Source organism: Mastomys coucha, unplaced genomic scaffold (assembly GCF_008632895.1).
Source record: "Mastomys coucha isolate ucsf_1 unplaced genomic scaffold, UCSF_Mcou_1 pScaffold23, whole genome shotgun sequence".
In the NCBI taxonomy this organism is placed as follows: Eukaryota; Metazoa; Chordata; class Mammalia; order Rodentia; family Muridae; genus Mastomys; species Mastomys coucha.
In genome coordinates this window covers 49,552,445-49,574,301 of record NW_022196906.1, presented here as the reverse complement: position 1 = coordinate 49,574,301, position 21,857 = coordinate 49,552,445, and the positions used below count along the sequence as shown (strand labels likewise).

General features: G+C 38.2%; 1 protein-coding gene across 1 annotated transcript in view; it reads left to right on the top strand.

Moving 5' to 3' along the window:
- The window catches only part of Etfa (electron transfer flavoprotein subunit alpha), a 68,115-nt gene that overhangs the window by 43,500 nt on the left and 2,758 nt on the right, over positions 1-21,857 (top strand). The window contains exons 10-11 of the mRNA XM_031343518.1: positions 14,018-14,083; positions 17,307-17,387. Coding sequence (XP_031199378.1) covers positions 14,018-14,083; positions 17,307-17,387 — 147 coding nt within the window. The remainder of the gene's footprint in view (positions 1-14,017; positions 14,084-17,306; positions 17,388-21,857) is intronic.

Here is a 21,857-nt window from a genome sequence, read left to right as displayed (position 1 = left end):
TAGTAAAACTGCAGTCTGGCAATGAAGTTGTCAAACCCTTCTTCAAATGAATTTTATTATAAAAACTAGAACCGCAGTCAGGTGGTGAGTATATAGAGGTGCTAGCTCTGCTCCTTCCCTCTGCAAGATGATTAAAGCCTAGAGTGCAGGGCAAACACTACCTATCTAGGACCAAAAAAGAAAATGAATGTGCTCGCTATGAAAGCAGAACCACAGCTTATCCCCTGTGTCAGAGAAACACACTGTCCTTTCCTTGTTTGGTGCTAACACTGTACCTGTGCACTAGAGCTCATCATTCCTGCCTCCTTATGAACTTCCCAGGGCTCAGTGTCTTTCCTCCATTTACTCCTTTACTGTAATGTTTTTTTTTCCCCTTTTGATAAATTTATTAGGTCATAAAGGAATTATGTTAATAATTTTTCCATGGAAAATAATATCTAAAGATGTGATTCTGGAATTTGAAACTGGGGAATTTGGAGGATGTCTTAGTTTATTTTGTGTTGTGATAAAATACTGACCAACACCAAATTGGAGGGGAAAGGGTTTATTTCTTATTACAACTCCAAGGTCACAGTCTGTCTCTGAGAAAAGTTAGTTAGGAGCTTGTGCAGAAACCTTCTGTCAAGAACTGAATCAGAGACCATGAGAGAACACTGCTTACTGGCTCACTGTTTGCTTTCTTAATGCAATCCACAACCACCTGCCCAGGCAAGCACTGACCATAGAGGGCTTCACTCCATCCATAGTAATCTCCATTTAAAGAAGTGTACTGTGATATGGAAGTATGATAGAAACCATTCCTCAGCTGAGCATCCCTCTTCCCCGTGACCTTAGTTTTCTTTAAATTGATGAAAAACTAACAAGAGGATCTCACAGATTTCCTTTAACTTCTGAAATTCAATGATGCCTGATGTGTTTGCTTCTGAATTACTACTTAGATGTTCACATATGCCTTATAGATTTTATACTTGTGATAGTTTATCATGTGTAACGATGTGTTAAGGAAAAGCACTGATACACAATTTTGGTTTGGTTTGGTTTTAATATCAGTAACAACGCACTGTATGGGTTTTTATGTCTAGATAATTTGTTTTTGAGGATTATTTGTCTAAATTCAGGCACCTGTTTTTTTGTTTGTTCATTGATTTACAGTATCCTATTACATGAATATATCACACTTGGCCCATTTTACAATAGATATTTTATAGATGGCCTGTATGTTAGGGGTAGGGAGCAGTACTAACTCTTCAGTGCTGTCAGGGGAACTAGAAGCAAGGTGGTAGAAGGTCTCTCAGTTCTAAAGAAGAGATGATTGTCTTCTTAGCTCCTAAAGTACTAGATTAGTGGCTTTTAACCATTGTCTAAAGTCTAGAATGAAAAAGTAATATGCACAAACATCTCAAAATGTATTTGTCCATGTTCTCTTTACTTATAGTTATACAGTGTGGATATAATGTCTGATCCTGTCTGCAGAGTGGCTAAGGGACAGCTGCCTAGTGGATTGTATAGTCTTCCTAGAGTTATAAGCAGCTTAAATGCATACTCATGTAAATTCTTGATTTGAGTTGTTTTTTTGTTTTTTGGGTTTTTTTGTTTGTTTGTTTGTTTAGGGGTTTTTTGTTTTGTTTTGTTTTGTTTTTCGAGACAGGGTTTCTCTGTATAACCCTGGCTGTCCTGGAACTGACTCTATAGACCAGGCTGGCCTCGAAGTCAGAAATCCGCCTGCCTCTGCCTCCTAAGTGCTGGGATTAAAGATGTGAGCCACCACCGCCCAGCTGTTTATTTGGATAATAATAGTGATACCTGCATTACAAAATGTGCAAATTGAGGGTTTGGGATAGCAGCATGTACTTCTAACCCTAATACTTCGAAAATGGAGGCAGGATTATCAGGCCTGTACATAGTTCCAGGCCACACTGAACTTCGAGACTCTATCTTTAAAAAAAAAGAAGAGGAGAAGAGGGGAGAGGTGAAGAAGGAAGAAGGGAGGGAGGAAGAAGTATAGAAGGAAGAAAGGTTGGTTAAGAATCTGGATGCCAGTCAATCTGTCTGAGTTCTCTGCTCTTAGCTTACCATTTGCTTTCTATTGACCTTGACCTCTTGTGGTACAGTTTCCTGAGATGTGTAATGGTGATAATGATCCCTATTTCACAGATTTGTAAAAAAAATATGTGAGCCAATATATATAAAACTGGTTAAATGAGAGATTCCATGTGTACATGGCATATAAAACTGCCTGGGATGTTACAAATGCTGTGCCTTAGATAATTTTACAGTAACTAATATAAATTCTTTTTTGTATATGTGTATAATCTGTGTGTGTGTGTGTGTGTGTGTGTTCCCACACCTATTAATACATAGGGTGTGCATCCTGCATCTGTTTGCAGAGACCAGAAGAAGATGTCTGCTTTTCTTTATTGGTCTTCACCTTAATATTTGAGACAGGTCCTCTCAACTGAATTTGGAGTTCCCCCGTTTCAACTAGGTTGGTTATCCAACAAGCATGGGATCTGCCTGTTTCCGGTAACTGGTGTTAGGATTACAGGGTTCATGGACTATGTCCAGATTTTACATGGTACTTTGTGTTTGAATTCAGATCCTCTTGCTTATACAGGAAGTGTTCTTACCCACTGGTTCACCTCCCCAGCCCCTACAGATTCTTAGAAGATTCTGTTGTTTGAAATCATGAACGATCATTAAATCATTTCTCTGATATTTGTAAAGCTCATTGGATTTTATTATGATTTGTTACTTGTTGGAGTTTAGAGTTTTAAGTTTACATTGTGACTAGATCTAGTTAATATGACTTTTTTTAAGTCTTGATGTATTTGGGCGTAGTTACTCTTCTAGATTCCACTCAGTGATCTGTTTGATTATGCTGACCTGACCTTCCTAACCATTCAAACACATAAGCATGTTGTAATCATTGGAGAATCTACTGTCTGCTGCCAGAGGCAGTGTCCTCACACTTAGAGCAGCGTCTTAGTACGTGTGGATTACTTTGCCTATATTTTGATATTTTACTGACAAATCAACTTCCTGTTTATAATTCAGAGATTAAGTGAATAGAATCAAAGTTACCAAATGAGTAAGCAGTTTAGGAGAATGTACCAAGACAGTACATTTTATTTCTGACCTTTGTTTTGAAATTTTGATAGTGTTGAAAAGTCAGTGTGGAAACAAACTTTCTAGAGTTATTTGTATACAACTGGGAATGAGTTTATGGGATAGGCTGCCCTCTAACTTGCTAAAAAGCTAAGATTGACAACTGCTTTCATACTGCATTATCTAGCTTGGCTTTTAGCTCTAAGAGAACTGTGTTCACAAATTGATGTGCTTTTCCTTTGGGGTTGGTATAGAAGCATTAAATTGTACTAAAATATTCATATGTGAGTGCATTTGGCTGAAAGCAATTGATGTTCTGTCCCCAAGAGTACAAAGAGAAATGCTGTGTGGACCCGCAGTCCAGAAAACACCCTAAGCATGCTTCTTAAAAGGTAATTACAAGGCCTGGATGATCAAAGCCCTTACAAGGAAGCTTAAGTGACAAAGAGAAGGTGCAGCATTTGTAGGTTGTGGTTTGCATGTATACGTTGTTCAGTTGTGCAGTTGCCAAAAATTAGCAGTTCTATTTATATCTTTGGTTTATTTTATCAGTTAAAATTTATCAGGCTGACTTCTTTACTCCAGAATGCTTGGATTAGTGGAATTTTTTCCCATTACTATTTTATTATAGAAAGTTAAACTATTTACATTTCAGAGACTATTATATATATATATTCATTCCCCCTTTCTGCCCCATTTATCTGCTTAAAAGCTACTGAATGATAGATTGACATGTCTTGTACATAGTCAACCTAATTTAACAGCTGACATGAAAATCAATTAGAGTAGATAGCAAATCTACTTAAGCCATCTTGAAATGATAACTTGAAAAGGACAAAACTTGTAAATTTCCATTCTGAAAAACAACACAATGTTGTTTGCAGTCTTTCATATAAAAATGAATTTTTTGTGTGTATGACTTCAAGTTAATATTTGTACATTTGAATGTCAAAGAATAAGATGCTGAACCAGATAGAAATAAAGCCAATGGATTTAGCACATTCAGTATTCAGGTTACTTTGAGACCAAAGAAATACACACACACACACACACACACACACACACACACACACACACACACGCACACACACAAAAGGAAAAGTTAAAGCCAAGTATGGTGCCATACCCTTACTTAGGAGACAGACGCAGAAGGATTATAACACTCAAGGCAAATTTAGGATGCATAGAGCCAGGTTACAGGTTAGCTGTGTCATACAGCAAGAGCAAGACCCTGTTTCAGGAAACCAAACTGAAAAAGGAAGAAAAATGTTAACAACTTAGTTTAACTATATATTGATATTAGAAGATAAACAGCATTTTGGAAATAGTTCTCCCCACTACAGAGAACAGGAGTATATGTTTCATCCTTTGTGTGTGTTGTTGAGGCAAGGTCTCTATACCTTGTGTTGGAGGCTTGAAGCTTGAGATGTAGACAAGGCTGGCCTTCAGTGTCTGCTGTTAGCTTGAACCATAGCAGTTATCCTGCTTCTTGCCCCTCAGTGCTGTAATTGCAGGTGTGCACCACCAACCCAGCCCACTTCCTAAGGTATTGTAGAGCTACACAGAGAAATCCTGTCACAAAAATGAATGAATGAATGAATGAATGGAAGCAGGAAGTCTTTGTTAAGTAATGGCCTGGTTTTAGAAATTTGGGGAGAGAACAGCTTGGTAAATGGGAAGAATACTGCTTGGAGGTCAGAGTCTGGGATCCTTTCTATAGCTACACTTATTTTTATTGATTAAAGTGTATGGCATAGATAATCATGGTGATCTCTTACAGCTCCCAAATTTTACAAATAAGTATAATATTACATATTTTGACTTGGATCCATTAAGAAATTGGCTGATAACAATTTGGTGGTCAAAATAAACTTTTTATGTGACTTTCTAAGTTGAAAAGCTTCATTTTAGACTTGATTATGTATCTTAATATTCTAAGTATTTTAAGCCTTATACTCAAGCATTTCAATATGAATTAACCACATAAGTAGATTTGGCAAAGTATACAAGGTCATTTGGCATTCTGTTATCTTAGGTACACTAAAATTATATTTCTCCAAATGGAAAAAATTATGAATTAGTATAGAATTAAATTAGGTAAAGAAAAATCATTTCATTGGAAAGTAATTAAATCATATTTTTGAAAACTTTTTTAAAGGGAAAACTTGTTTCAGGTTCTATACATACTGTGTAATTAAAACCTATAGCTAAAATAATACTAAAAAAGGCAATTTTTATTTTGTTTATATTTAATTTTTCAACCTGTATACCAACATATGTAATATTTTTAATACCTTCATTAAAAGTAAAAATAAAAATAAATAAAACCCATAAAGCTTTGAGCCTAGCATGGTGGTATCACCCTAGCAATTTGGAAGTGGTGGCAGGGGCATCATGAGTTTATAACCAGCTTTCAGCATTTTGTAAGTCAGCTGGTTGTGAAGAGGCTGCCAGTTTCTGGGGCCTCTTGGAAGAGAAGTGGGCTATTTGGAAGCGAAGTGGGGAATTTGTATGAATTTAAGGGTTCAGAGGACCTGTGACCCTTATAAACACCAAGTCTGTCTACTAAGTCATGAAGTACACTCAGTGGCTTTGTTTCTAGACATTTTCCTGTAATGATAGTTTGGGACCAGATACTAACTTTATTGATTATTAACCAAAAAATATCAGCTAGTTTTCAATGTAGGCTTCATAAATTAAATAAGCATCATTAACACTGAAGATAGCAGTGACTTTAGAGTCTCGCCACTTTTGTGGGTCAGTCTCATCTGACCTCATGATGTTCCAGGGATTTTTCTCTCTGGTAGGTGTATTGTTTGCTGTGGTTTCTGCTGACTGATGACTCCACTTGAAGCATTTTATGGGACTGTAACCTCATTTAGTCATACTGTGGTATGGTGGAAAAAGTGTTGACTTTAGAATCAAGGACTCAGGTTAAGAAGCCTATCTTTTGAGAGCAGAGAGGGGTTGGTGGTGGATGAGTGGGGAGAGGGTAGCCAAGGGTATGAAGTTTTCTCTGGGGATCTAATTCCAGAATGATAATGGTGACTGTAATTAATATTAGGTTAGATACTTGAACTGTGTTGAAAGTACATTACAAAGAAAAATCTTTTTCAGTGTTAGGAATCAAGCCTAGAGCTTTGCACATGTAGGCATGAGTTATTCCTCTGGCCCCAAGAAAGTGAATCATAAGTATTCCATCTCTGAAGAAAAGCAAGGGAAAGCATGATGATGTGAGGTGCTAAGGGGCCAGCTGGTGGTGGTAAACAGTACACAGTAGTATGTATACCAAGGTGTTTCCACATAAATAACTTATTTTTCAAAAGTACCTTAATAAAGCTAGGAATAAAAAGCCTGTCTTTTACTAGGTGGCTATAAACTTCAGATAGCTCAGTAAACCTGCCTAAGTCTGCTTTCTCTTATACAGTGGGAATAGTTTCTTTCTTGTAGAGTTATTGTAAGTCAGTAAAATAAAATAATATTCAACAGCATGAGTGCTGGTGTGTAACCAACAACACATTTGTGTGATTGGCATGCGGTCTTGAATCCTGGTCACCCTTGAAGCAGTCTCAGTATAAGATGTTAACCTGATGGGAGAATCATGGATGGGACAGAATTTCAGCTCTAAAGTGAGACTGAGTCCAACTTCCATTCATGTAACATGTAGTTGAGCCACAACCCTGTCTGACAGTTTGGTCGGAGAAACAGAGAGAGAGAGCTGCTTGAGAAAAGAGCCAAAGAGAGTTGTCTCTGCATTTTTGGAGCCTCTTCCAAAAAGAAGTCTTAAACACAACTTGGCAAACAGAAGAAATAGTTTGGCTTTTTAAAATGAACAACAGGAGGATGAAATATAGCAACGTTAATGTGTAGGAGGCTTGCAATAATTAGAAAATATGGCTCAGTCAACCTATTCCTCAAAGATACATTCGTTATTTGCTGAGATAAATTCATTTCTAGCCTCACCTGGCGTTTAGCCTGTTTTCTGTTTAGCTGTAACAGTTGCTGCTTAGCCTCTGCCTCCAGACTGTTGAGTAAAGAGCTGAGAAGTAAATGCCCTTCTGCAAAGCTCTTGTCTCAGGCAGCATGGGGGTTTTGTTTTTTAGTGCACATTGGCTGTCTGTACTTATTTCATGAGAACTACTTGTATAGTGTGTTTTAATTTCTTTCTCTCGCTCTCTCTTTTTTTTACTTTGGCAAAATGTAGTTTTTCATGTTCCTTCCCCCAGCTATCTAGAGAGGGAGATTGTTGGTAGAAAAGAAATTTAAAACTTGATTAAATTTTGGAGTAGAAACAATACTGCATTAGTTTTCTGTTCTGAATGCTCTAGATATAACCAATCTTGCTCATATCCATATTTCAGATAAACACAAAAGTAAATGTTTAAATCTCCATTCTCCATTGTTTAAAGTAAGGCAGATCTGAAGTTGCTCCATGCAGAACCCTGTCCTAGTTCCAGAAAAAAAAGAATTCATGAGTTCATGTTATAAACTAATTTAATTTCAACTTCATTCATACACACACACACACACACACACACACACACATTGTGTTAAGGATTTGCATCAGAGTTCATCCAGCTTCCTTGCAGCACCATTTAGGAATTTAGACAAAAATTCTAACTCAACTGGCTAATATGTTTATAACCATCCCTGTAGCTAAATCCCACATGTTATGATATACTCTGCCCCTTTTTGTGTTTCATTTCAGGTATTTTTTTTTTAATTTTCATGTCAGTTTTTTGATACTTTTGGTCCTTATTTTGAGGGCATAAGGTTTTAAGGATAAAATTCTTTAGATTCCAGTAGACTATGAATGTGTATGTGTGTGTGTGTGCACGCGTATGGGTGTGTGTGTGTATACGCACACATATATATTTAACTAGGAAATGAAATTTACTAGTTGAAAAATTGCTTTTTAGAGTGTATTTCCTGTAGTAAGCCAGTAGAATTTTTATCCACCTTTGGTTTTCTCACAGTGGTCCATGTCACCCGAATTCCAGTGTATATTTGATGGTTGATTGGTTGGGATTCTTGTTGGCTCTCTCTGTGCTCCTCTGCTACATGACTGGACTCACTTTTTGTAAGCAAATAACAGCCATCAATTCTGTCTCTAGACCACACCCCATAATGTCCTAGCAGAGCTTATGAAAAGCTCCTCCTTAGTTTGTTCGGTTATTATTTTGGATTTGTAAGGTCTTGCCACTGGAAATGTGGTTAGTATAAATTGAGATTATATTATTAAAATTAGTGTCAGCTGTTTCCTTTTACATAACATGGCTGACTAAAAATTTTAAACATGTGGCTTACAAGATATCTGTATTGAATATCTCTGTTTTAGGCTTAATAGTGTTAGGCTACAATCAGTGTTGTAAGTAGGAGACAGCTTTCCCTTTAGCCTCTGCACTCAGCTTCCCTGGAGAAGCAGGGCTCAGATTACATCCCTTAGAGTTTCAGCTTGAGATCTGAATCAGTGATATTATTGCTTCCTACATTGGCCAAACCTGACTGATCATTGATCTCATCAGGGTCCTAAGTGAGGCCTCCTTCAGTTGGCCTTACATGTATTGAGTTAGAACTATAAGAGTTGTGTGTTGCTTTGAAGGACTAAGAAAGTACGGTCAGATAGACTGCAAAAGGGTAAAACACTGTTGTGCCCCTCCACCCCCATCTGCTTCCTGTTCCTAAAGGCCTTTAGACTTCTCAGTGGCCAGTCAAGAACTGAGAGTTGATACAAGGGACCAGAACTGTCATTCTTTTTTGCCCCTTTCCTTTATTATGAGTTTGCTTAAGCTGTGTCGTTAGACTGTACACTTCTTGAGGACAAGGGCAAAGAACTTACAAACTATGTATTATTTGTAAGGTTCAACAACACCATCAATAGAAAAACCAGCCAACCAAGCTGGGGAGTTTGCTGAGTTGTAATGTGCTTGCTAAGCAATCATGAGGACCTGATTTCAGGCCCAAGTGTCCATGTAAAGATCCCATGAGATACTTCCTTTAAGTTGGTGGTCAGGGGAATGCCCCCCACACACACAAACAGTTCAGGCTATTACCATCGTTCTTGGTTACCCACCAGAACTTGATGCTACAACCCTACTGTGGAAGATGTGACATACTTGGGTCACAGAACGTGGAGAAATCAAGGTAGTACTAATCTAGATGCTTCCTCCCTGCTGGCTAGCTTTTATAATGTCAGAGGGTGCTATACAGGTTGACAGGAGAAAAATCATCAACAGTCATATCTTGAGAGCTATCCTAATGATTGGCCTGGCAAAATAGGCATATTGGTATAGTAAGTGTCATGAATATCATGGAGTGAGGAGAGGGGTTAATCAACCACTACTTTAAGACCCACTCCATAGGACACAGCTCAGGCCCTGATACTGTAATCTGGATCAAAAACCCATGGGAGGTCATAGGTCCTAGAGGAAAATCTACTGCTATTACTGAATGGATGTCATATCTAATTGTTTCTAAATACACCTTTATACTTACAGATTAGTACCTCTCTCAACCTTCATCAGAAAAACTTTTTGCAGTGGATAGTGGTTAAAACAGAGACACATAACAGCTTCAAATGCAGAGAATAGATGACCATGGATGTCTGTGCCATACTTCCTGCCCTCTGGGCTCAGGGAACATCACAGAAAAGGGGGCAGAAAGATTTCAAGAGGCAGAGATTGGGGAAGACAGCTGCCGGTGTCTTCTAGACATACTAAGGCTTTTCTCATGAATTCACAGTGGCTGTGGTTTTTTGCACAAGATCTGGACAAGATCAAGCCACTCAGGATTTTAGCATGGATATGGAGGGGTTCCCACATGTACCTGAGGAGCTATTGGTGGTTAATGACTGTTCTTCAAGGATGAGGCCTGAGAGGCTACCCAGACTCCAGTAAGTCGATGGTCCTGTAAGGCAGCACTAATTCTGCTTACTGTGTTTTTTTAAAAAGGAGAACTCGTGGGAGATTTGGAAGGATGTAATCAAAATACATTCTGTGATTTTTATCAGATACCCAAGGGATAAATTTAAAATATATGCGTAACACAAAATAAGCCAGATGAAGCATTGCATACCCATAATGCCAGTGCTAAGAAGATAGAGATGGGGTGATCCCTGAGGCCTACTGTCCACCCAGCTTAGCCAAATTGAAATTTAGCTCCAGGTTCAGTGAAAGAACTTGTCTCAAAAAATAAAGGGGAAGAAGATTGAAGAAAACTCCCGGTATTGACCTCTGGCTTGACGCTGTGTATGTATAAAGTAGAAAGAAAAAAGACCCACCTAACCATCATTGAACTTTTTCCTGATCTAGTACACTTACATGCTTTATTGTTTGTATCACAGAGGATTTGAGCTGCCTCACTTCATTCAACCCCTGTGAATTATAAAAAGCATCTTTTCTCAAGTTCCTGTGCTGCCATCTGTTGGAAAGTTATTGTAATAAAAGTGTGCATTAATAGTGACTGGCATAAATGGTGCCTTTCTCCAGAGTTGCTCAGTGTACAACCTGTTTAACTGTATAAAGTAGCCCTTAGGCCACCTTAGAGCACTCCACCCAGGTCCACCAGTGAAATTAGGAATTTAAGGTTTGAATAGGTTTCAGACTGTGAGAGATGATACATCTTTGTGCCTTGGGAAACCAGATACTTTACTAAAGACTGAACCCTCAACAATAATCTTAAGAAGTAGGGACTGTTACAGTCCCAGTTTTAAGACAAGCAAGTGACAGGGGCACAGAGAAGTTAAGTAACTGATTTGGATCTGAACTGATTTGGAACAGTCTCAGGAGCCGGACCGTCCTTGAGTTGTTTGGATGGGTCTGTAGGCATAGGGGTTTTGTTTTGTTTTTTAATTTAGCATTTGGGAAACATAAAAGTATTAGAGCTGTCTTTGGGGAAGGCTTATTGATGCCATCTCTCTCCCATATCACTTTGGTCCTTCTCCTATCCCAAAGCTTTATAACTTCCCAACATAGTAGCCAACCATACTGCTACCAGCCATGTGGTGAGTCTGCTTTTCTGTTGCTGCTCTTTCTTTTCCCATTTCCCATCCTCTGTCCCCTTCCTCCCCTCTCCCTCCTTCCCTCCTTTCCCTTTCCCTTTTCCCTTCCTACATTTACTAAGGCCCCTAGGATTAGCTTCAAGATGCCCACTCCTCCTTTCAGGATGTTGCTGTCTCTAACCCCACCTCTTTTTGAACCTTAATTGCTGTTCTCCCTCCAACATCTTCTCTCCCAGTTATTTTACTGATTTAGAAGGAGAGTGCCTCGGGCAGGGATTGCCTTGTGTTGTGAAGCAGTCAGTATCTGAAGTGCTCCATAAATTAGCATCTGTTGAGTTTTGTACATACTAATTATTATTATTGAAACAGAAAAATGCTTTCTGAAGCCTGAGGAAGCATCCTTAGATATTAGTCTAATTGCCTGAACATGTTTTTAAAAGGAAGAAGAAAGCTTCTCTTCCTGCTGAGAGCCACAGGACTCAGTACAGCAGCCTGAAGTCCCAGCTCCTCCTGAGCTCTTAGTTCAGTGTTTTTGTTTTTACTCAGAGATCCAGGTTTCAAGACAACAAAATGAAGTCCCATTCATTGGTTGCATGGATCCATTAGATTGTTGATAATAGAGGAGTCATCTTGTAACCTGAAGTACCTCCTTGAGTTGGCTGTAGCCAAAACTTGGTTGTCTCCTGGGTACATGCATGGTAAAAGGCAAAGGGGTTCATTTATGGGAGGCATGAGTGGAGAGTACACTTATGGTATGCTTGTATTTACTGCCAGGATAAACTAACATTTTTATTAGCATTTCATGCTACAAATGGAGCTTTTAAGACATGTTGAATTTTAATTTGTATGTCAAAAAGAGTCATTTATAGGACTATTGATCCATTCCAATGCTTGCTTTGAGAGTCTACATAGAAAAGTGATCAGGAAGAGTGACTAGTGAGACACTTTCTATCTGAATAATTTGCTTTAACATCATTACATCAGCTGGGTGTGGTAACACTTGCTGCAGTCCAGCTGTGCAAGTACTGGTACATTCAGGACAGAACATGTGTTAACTGTTCACCTTCATTTTCTGTAGTAGACTTGCCATCCCCAAATCAAAATCTTTAAGGCAAATTGCTTTTGCTGTCTGCAGGCTTGAGGAAAGGAGGCATATGTCCTATGTCACATTCACAGTACTTTTTTTAAAAAAAAAAAAAAACAAAAACAAAAAACAACTATTAGTAATGGACTCTATAAGAATAACTAGGGGAAAGACTAGTACAGCTATCTCAGAAAGCAAGCTTAGTTCCTTTTAACTTGATTAACTCACTGGAGATAAGACTGCTTCCAAGTTACATGGAGGCATTGTGCTGTTTTGGAAGCACTTGGGCACTTTAGGCTCTTAAAAAGAAGGCTCACGGTTATGCTAACAACATAGTAGAAGGGGCTGCAGCAGATCTCTCTGCTGATGGTGTTCAGTTCTGAATACTCTTCAGAGTATCCTGGTGCTCCTGGAAAAGCACCAGTAGACTGAGACCCTAGGAGAGAAAATGACCTATGCAAGCCATATATGCCTAGGTATTGTGAAATATAACACTGAAGGACTGTATTACTCCTATATCCCAGTTGAATGTTCTTTGATAAAGTGAGCAGTTGTTAGATTAGATCAAAGAAAGAGAAAGGAGGTGAGACCTCCTGACACTGCCAGTTGCTTTGAAGTGTTTGCCTTATAATAAAGTGAGTATATTACTCACCCTAAAGTAGTGACATTCTGGTTACGTGGTCAGTGCCCCTCCCACCCAAGCCAGGGCATGCCAGGTTATGGGTGGGAAAAGGTTCTCAGTTGAAGTTTTAATTATACTTAGTAGACAAAATAGAGCAGGTAAGCTCTTGTAATTAAGTGCTTGTTAAATCACTCTTACATAATGATAGCTTAATTTTCAAACATTGGTACTTTAAAAAAAATTTAGATAAGGGGATAGAATAGTAGTTGACTATGATTTTCTTGTAATTATTGGGGGCAGAGGGTCAGGAAGAGGTGCAAATGCCATCATTACTTAGAAACTCCCATGTGGGAGCCTTTGTGTTGAGTTCTGGAAAGCCTCACCCAGTGCTTTTAAGAAGTTTGTTGTGTGCCTGTACACACCCATCCATCCACCCATCTGTCTGAACATAGGCATACTTAGAACCTCTTGACACTAATATGTATTTCTGGCCTTTATAAATAAGAAGTTTAATAAGTATTTCCTAATTACCATTTTTACAAATATACTTTTGTGAGAAGGCAAACAAGCAAAAAATTCTATTTAATACATTTAGATGTGTATTTATATGTTAATATACAATGTATTCATGTTGCACATGGATAGATACAACATATGTGAGTTGCATAGTGATATCCAAGTGAGTGCCATAGGTGCCAGCACGAACCTGGGATGGTTGATGTGAGATGCTGAGCAGTGTTTGATGCATTGTAAATGCTCAGTATATGGATACATGTATTTTTATACCACCACTACTATAGGACTCACTACAAAAAGAACCACAGTACAAAAATTGGAGAAGAAAAGCATGATTTAAGTGGTACCTGCTGGGTAGTTCATTTCACATATCTTTTGCATAAGACTTAAACTGCTAATAGTATACACTCTATAAACTATTATATGGCTGGGGGTATAGACATAGATGGTAGAGTGCTAACCTAGCATGCACAAAGCCATATTGAACAAAGATTTAATTGTCGCACTTCATAAACCAGGCGTGATGCATGCCCTTAAAACTAGCACTTGGGAAGCAGAGGCAAGAGGATCAGAATTTCAAGGTCATCTTCAGCTAGATAGTGAGTTTTAGACAGCCTGGGATAACTAAGATTCTGCTTCAAAAGTGTTATATAATATAAATGCATATTAATAATGCGGTCTCTTGTTTCAGGAACTTTATATTGCTGTTGGAATATCAGGAGCCATCCAACATTTAGCTGGGATGAAGGACAGCAAGGTAATTGTGTGCTATAATTGGGGTACTAAGAGGAAAAGCTTTCACATTTCTATATACATATAATTAATGTGTGTATTTAAACACTTCACATTAATGTAGAAACTGAGAGTCTGCAGTTGCTATCTCCTGCCTTAAGTGTACTGTTAGGGTGAAGGGCAGCTCATTACAAGGCACAGCTGAACCTAAGCTTCGATTACTATGTGCTGGGCCCTGGCTGCCTGTGCCTCAGTTTCTTTGTTTGCTAAATGTGGGTGTTAGGTGATCATCAGTGTCCATTTCAGCTCTGACACTCTGTGGTAGAAGATGTGAGACTTAAGCAACTTAGTAAGGTTCTGATCCCTGATTCTCTTGTCTGCTTCACTTGGTGCCCTATCAGAACCACCCTTTTCTAGATTATTACCAATGTGTGACTGACACATTTTGTGTTAGGGCAGCGATTCTCAGCCTGTGGGTGGAGACCCCTTTGGGGACTGCATATCAGATATTTACATTACAATTCATAACAGTAGCAAAATTACAGTAATGAAGCAATAGCAAAAATTATTTTGTGATGGGGGTCACTACAACATGAGGAACTATATTAAAGAGTTGCAGTTTTAGGAAGGTTGAGAACCATTTGAGTTAGACTATCAGGCCATCTTTATACATTTGTAATTGTTGATGGTGCACTGTATTTTTAACTCACTCGATTTTTAACTCACTACTTGGACTGTATTTGGAAATCCTCTGTAATAACCCTGAACATATATTTCAGAGTATAACATATTAACTCATGCGTAACAATGTACAGTTTGAATTATGAACTTACCTTTCATGAAGACAGAGATTGATCTGTAACCCTGCATTTATCCATTCAGATGGAAGCTAGATATAAAAGATGATAAAACTTTTAACAGGCTTAAGTTCTAACTTGAAGAAGTACATGAACTGTCTCTTTGTAGCTTCTAAATGAATTGGTTCAGATCCAGTCAGATTTTACAGTTGGATGGCAGGTTTCTTTACTGAGCTCTGAAAACAGCAGTGCCACTGGGGAAAATGTGGCTTACGGATTAACATGCACGCACTCGCGCACACACCAAACCTCTTCAATACCAGAAGCCTTAAAATACATTTTTAGCTAGAATAATTCTCATGTGTCTAGAATACTGAACACATATAAATGATTACGTGTGCCAAGAAGACCCTGGTGAATACTCCCCTCACCTGGCAACAGGACTAGTTGCTGAGGGGAATCAAACAGATTTTATAGTGTATGTCTAAGCAAGCTAGGAACAGCTGAAATGTGGAGAGCAGAGCTGGGAAATAGTTTGTGACAATAAGTGGTGGCATCTCTTCACTCAGTCAACAGATACACAATTAAATGATTAAAAGAATAAAAGTTAATCTAGCAGATGTGACAGCACACACTTTCAATCCCACCACCAGGAAGGCTAAGGCAGAGAGAGATCATCAAGTCAAGGCTAGCCTGGTCTATAGCCTTTGACTCAAAAAAAAAGGAAAAGAAAAGAAGTAGAAAAAGAAAAAAATTCAGCCGGGCAGTGGTGACTCATGGACTTGGGAGGCAGAGGCAGGCGGATTTCTGAGTTTGAGATCAGCCTGGTCTACAGAGTGAGTTCCAGGACAGCCAGGGCTACACAGAGAAACTCTATCTCAAAAAACAAAAACAAAACAAAAAAAATTCAACTATTATTATGTCTGTCTTATGTGTGAGCCAATGATTTCTGTTGGTAATTTTGATTAAATTATAAAGTAGAATATTAGAATGGCTTAAATCTGATAATTGCATTGTCTATGGGCTACAGTTTTAATTAGCTTGATAGTATAATGTGAAATTTGATTATTGTAGCGAATTAGTCAGTATACTGAACTATATACATAGTGATAGTTCAGTAGGGTAGTTGAATACAATGTGTCCATTTAAAATAGGAGGAAAGCTTGAATTTACAAGGAGCAATTGAGAGCAAATAAAGCTTTATCATAGAAATTTTACAGTTGATAATCTAAGAATACTATTTCAATAATCCAGAAAAATATACCCATCCACTCTTTTTAATATCATTGTGATTCCTAGCCCATTATTATGTGCTCTTTCTTTTAAAATAACTTTTATGTAGTAGGATGAAAAGCTTTCAGATGATTAAACTGTCAAATGTTTGACTAGGTGGCCTCCAAGAGAATCGTTAACCATCATCAATTAAATAAATCTTTACTTTTAGCTGTGAATCAAGGAACATATTCCCAGAAGAGAAGCACCTCGATGCAAACTGGGGCCTGTGAGGCAGTGCATTTGTCCTTACAAGTTTGGATTGAAGACTCACATGAGCTAGCTATCATCAAGGCTACGCTGAGCCTCAGTCTTGGTTATTCTGGCATGTTCTGCTGTCCCTTTCAGGAGCCCTATTAGGGGAATTAGACATGTTCTGAAGCCTTTATTTTAGGTCAGACTACATCAAAATAATACCAGTGTGTTTCTCAAGATACAGTGATAGGTAGTTAGAAATTTCACTTTGCCTCTAGAGAGCTAAATTATAATCTACTATTCATTAAAGCAGTACATTTGAGTCACAACTGTAACTTTACTTATTGCAGTAGTGTTCAAAATAACTCTAGGAAATACCAAACCATTTCCCTACTCTGTAAGTAGCCAGTACAGCCTTTCATAGTTAGAGTGCATCTGTAGGCAGTGAGGCTAATCTTTGGTAGTTTTTCACAAGAAATCCAGTAACTTGTTTTATTGCATGTATTTGCCACATAAATGAGGACTTTAATATTTTTTTAAGTTCTCCTTCAATATCAGGTTGGCAAGATAAATAGCTTATATTCTCAGAACAGCCCCAGGATGATTTTAGAATAATAAATGGAATATAACATATAGGAAACAAAAGTTGACAAATACCATGATTTGGGGTATAGATTTGTTACTGTCTTATCTAAAAATAAACATTTTTTCCCACTTAAGAAAGAATTTCAAGAAGATAATAATTTTAAACTCTTTACTCTGAGATAGCCTAAGTGGTAGATATTTTACTATAATACAACCCCAAAACTTCTAATACACATATAATATATATACATATATAATGTTGGCATAGAACTTCCAAATTAGTCTTGATGAATATTTAAATAATATTAGTACATTGTAACAGGGAGGTTAAAACAGAACCATCAGACAGTATGGTATGTTTTCTTGATGAAAGTGTAACTCTGTATTTTCATTTCACAGACAATTGTGGCCATTAACAAAGACCCAGAAGCTCCAATCTTCCAAGTGGCAGATTATGGAATAGTCGCAGATTTATTTAAGGTAAGCTAGTCTTGAGAGGGATTGATATTATCAACATTGTCATCTAGTGGATTTTTTCAAGGATGAAAAGAAAGACAAAAATGTGTGCTGTGTGTCTGTGTACATGCTGTTAATATATTTTATAGTTGTATCCTACTTAAACTGTAATCTCCCTAACAGCTTTGTGATATCACTATACAACATAGCTTTTTTCAAAGATATCCAGATTGCAATGTGCCCACAGGGCTTTTGGCATTTCACATACTAAATCAGCACAGTGTAAAGTCACACCATTTGAAGAACCCAGGACAACATTTGGCAGATACATTAAAGAAATGGCCATTAAGCTCTTCATTCAGGTCTTTCTGAAGACCTGAAGCCTTTCCAGGGGAGGAGTTGGCACTCCAATCTAGTATAACTGGCTCAGCAAGAATGTTTTATTTACTGAGTTTGAAAGTTAGTCTTTCTCATGTGATGGTTTTAAGGAAAACATGTTTTTGCCCATTTTAAACACATCATTTGTGAATGTTCTTACCCTACTACTCCGTATGTGTTTGCCTTCTCCATGAGAAAGACTACTTTAGTCATATAAACTTACTTAGCAAATTAGAGTTGATGATCACCTGAAATGTAGTTGGCCACATTTAAAGGTACATGGCTCATCAGGTTGCTGGAATAGGAATCCCTGACATGGAACTTTGAGGGAATGCGAGGCACATTGGAAAGGCTGAAGCCTGAGAATAGGGACAGCACAGTACCCAGCAAGAGGATGGACTCAAGGCAGTGAAGAATGGATGGAGACCCTTCAACTTCTCAGTGACTCTCCTGTTGGCTTAGACTGCATGGAAAAGCACAGAGGCTGCTTTCTCATTCAACATAAAGTCATCCTTCCACTCAGGAGGCCCACTAAAGGGCCTATACCTTGTCTTGGGAAGACTATGACCTTACTTCAGTGATGCTGAGGTTCTATGTCAAGAAGAGTGTGGATAGGTCAGCTGCTCCTTTCTGACCTGGGTGTGTAACTGTTAGGTGAGTTGTTTAGCCACTGAGATGTCTTGGTGAGAGAAGAAGCTGGTGTGAAAAGAAGGGAGAGGGATTTGTGTGTGCGTGTGTGCATGTTTATGGATTAAAGTCTGAGTCCTACAATGCTAGGCAGCTGTTCTACCACTGAGCTATACTCCCAGTCCTGTAAAAGAGAAAATGTCATTGTCTCTTTGCAGTTTATCCCTTCACAGGTTTTAAATTAGGACACAAAGTGGAGTTACTAAGATGTTCAAAGGGCTTTAGTTCAGACTCTGCCCTGTCTTGAGACTAGATTATCTTGGACAAGTCAATCTTGCTGAATGTTACCTTCACCATAAGTATTGTAATTATTATGCTGCCTTAAAGAAGACAGTAAAATTTGCAATTATACTCTACCTCCTGCAGTCTATAATAAATATTAGCCTGTTTGTATTTTCTTCTGTTCAGATATACAGTAGCTGTTCAAAGTAATTGGTAAATATTATAAGAGGTATTAGAATGGCCTGACATTTTTTAACATAATGACTTTATTAATATAAAAAAATGTTCATACTGAAAAGTTTACCCTTTTAAAATGTAGCATTCAGGGCTGAGAGATGGCTCAGCACACACTGCTCTCATGAAGGGTCTGAGTTTGGTTCCCAACATTCACGTCAGGCAGCTTACAACCCTTGGAACTCCAGCTGCAGAGGACCCGGCACTCTCTGGCCTGTGTGAGCACCTCCACCCACACACAGACCTCCACAGACATACAGTTTAGATAGTTTTTAGTATCTTTAAAATGTATAATTAGGGTCAGCAAGATGCCTTAACAGGTAAAGGCACTTGCTGCCATACCTGACAAGCTGATCTCTAGGACTCAAATGGTAGAATGAAAGAACATGTGTTATTCCTGCCCCACAAAGTTATCATCACTGCATACATAGTCATGCATGCGCATGCATCCACATACTTAGACTCAAATAAATGTAGATAAAATACATAATACACTGGTAGTCTATTCATGCTGCTGTAATACTAACCTAATGTTAATATAACTCCATCCCACTGCAGAGAAGCCCTGTACCCACAATCTCTGTGTGGTACACTCCCACTCTAGTCCACAGACTTGCCCATCCTGGCCTCTTTGTACAACTTAAATTATTAGTATTGTGATCTTTCTGGCTGTTTTTCCTGAGCTTATGGTTCAGGTTTCAACTGTTCCATAGCACATTTCAGTATTCATTTCTTTTCTCTTGACAAACAGCGCCTGTCACTGAAACAAGCCACATGTTTGTCCACTTAGTTCTTTGTGCTTTTTTGTTATTGTGAATAGTGACTCTGTGAGCATCAGTGTATAGATTTCTATACAGACAGGAGTGTGTATTTCTTTGGAGTTCTTTTCTCAGGGTTGATATAGAAGTCTGTCTGTCTGCTTTCACGGCAGCTGTGCCAGCTCACATTCCCACTGGAAGGGGAGGGGCTCCGAGTCTTCTGTGCATGCACATCACTGCTTGTCTTTTTAATTATACAGGTCCTTGTGGATGTCAAGTGGCATCTTATGGTTTTGATTTGTATTTTTCTAATAGCTGATGATGTTGACTATCTTTTTGTATTCTTATCAGCCATTTACATATTTTCTCTGCAGAAATGACTCTTGTGTTTTTAAATCTTTTGCTTTTTTGTTCTTGAATTATAAGCAATATTGGTACTAGAAGTAAGCTGATCAGTAGTGATTTCCAGTGTGGTCTCATTCTTTTTTTTTTTTTTTTTTTTTTTTTTTTTTTAATATTTTTTAGTAATTTCAACTACAAATTTTATGTGAACTTTATTAATGAAGAAAATATATAGGTAGCATATAATAATCACTTATTTTTAAAAAAATAACCATTTTAAAAATGTTTTTATTGGGTATTTTCTTTATTTACATTTTAAATGTTATCCCCTTTCCCAAGCACTAGTTGGCATCCACAATAGTGTCTGGGTTTGGTTACTATATGTGGGATGGATCTCCAGGTGGGGCAGTCTCTGGATGGCCTGCTCCACATTCTCTCCACATTTTCCTTCTCTGTATCTCCTCCCATGAGTATTTTGTTCTCCCTTCTAAGAAGGACTGAAGAATCCATACTTTGGTCTTCCTTCTTGAGCTTCATGTGGTTTGTGAATTATATCTTGGGTATTCTGAGCTTTTGGGGCTAATATCCTCTTATCAGTGAGTGTGTACCATGTGTGTTCTTCTGTGACTGGGTTACCTCACTCAGGAAGATATTTTCTAGTTCCATCCATTTGCCTAAGAATTTCATGAAGTCATTTTTAATAGCTGAGTAGTACTCCATTGTGTAAATGTACCACATTTTCTGTATCCATTCCTCTGATGAGGGACATCTGGGTTCTTTCCAGTATGGCCTCATTCTGAGGCACCTTTTCACTTTCCTGAGAGTATAAACATTTTAAATTTTGATTAAGTCTTCACTAGTTCTTTTTTTTTTGCTTGTTTGTTTGTTTTGTTTTTTAAATCTTTTGTTGCCTGTGCTTTAAGTGGTATACCTAAGAAAAATTTTTCCTAATATATTGGGCTTCAAGTATATGTTCAAATCCCTGCTTTTATTTTCTTTGCATGTACGCAGAACAGAATTGCCTGGTCAAAGTAATCCCTTCTTAGCTTTTTAAAGACCTTCTAGACTGCTTTCACAGAGAGTGCAGTTTCACATTTGTACTGGCTGGTTTTGTGTGTCAACTTGACACAGGTTAGAGTTATCACAGAGAAGGGAGCTGCTGTTGGGGGAAGTGGCTCCATGAGATCCAGCTGTGGGGCATTTTCTCAATTAGTGATCAAGGGGGTAGGACCCCTTGTGGGTGGTGCCATCTCTTGCCTGGAAGTCTTGGGTTCTATAAGAGAGCAGGCTTGAGCAAGCCAGGGGAAGGAAGCCAGTAAGGAACATCTCTCCATGGCCTCTGCATCAGCTCCTGCTTTCTGACCTGCTTGAGTTCCAGTCCTGCCTTTGGTGGTAAACAGCAATGCAGAAGTAAGCTGAATAAACCCTTTCCTCCCCAACTTGCTTCTTGGTCATGATGTTTTGTGCAGGAATAGAAATCCTGACTAAGACAACATTCTTGCTAGCAATGTCTTTTCCCATAGCCTCACCAACACTTACTGTTTTCTGTTCTTTTAATTAGAGCCATCCTAGGGATGAAGTAGAGCCTCAGTTCTAGTTTTAATTTATATTTCATCAGTAACTAATGATGTTAAGGAGATTTAAGCACATGATGCTTATTGAACATACCTATCCAAGTCCCTTTCTTTCTTTCTTTCTTTCTTTCTTTCTTTCTTTCTTTCTTTCTTTCTTTCTTTCTTTCTTTCTTATCTATTTTCAGTGCTAGTGGTGGAAACCAGGGCTTCATGCATTTTAGGCAAGTGCTGTACTTATACTGAGCCATATCCAAAGTCTTTGGTTAGGTTGTTTGTCTTTCTGTTGGCCTGTAGGAGTT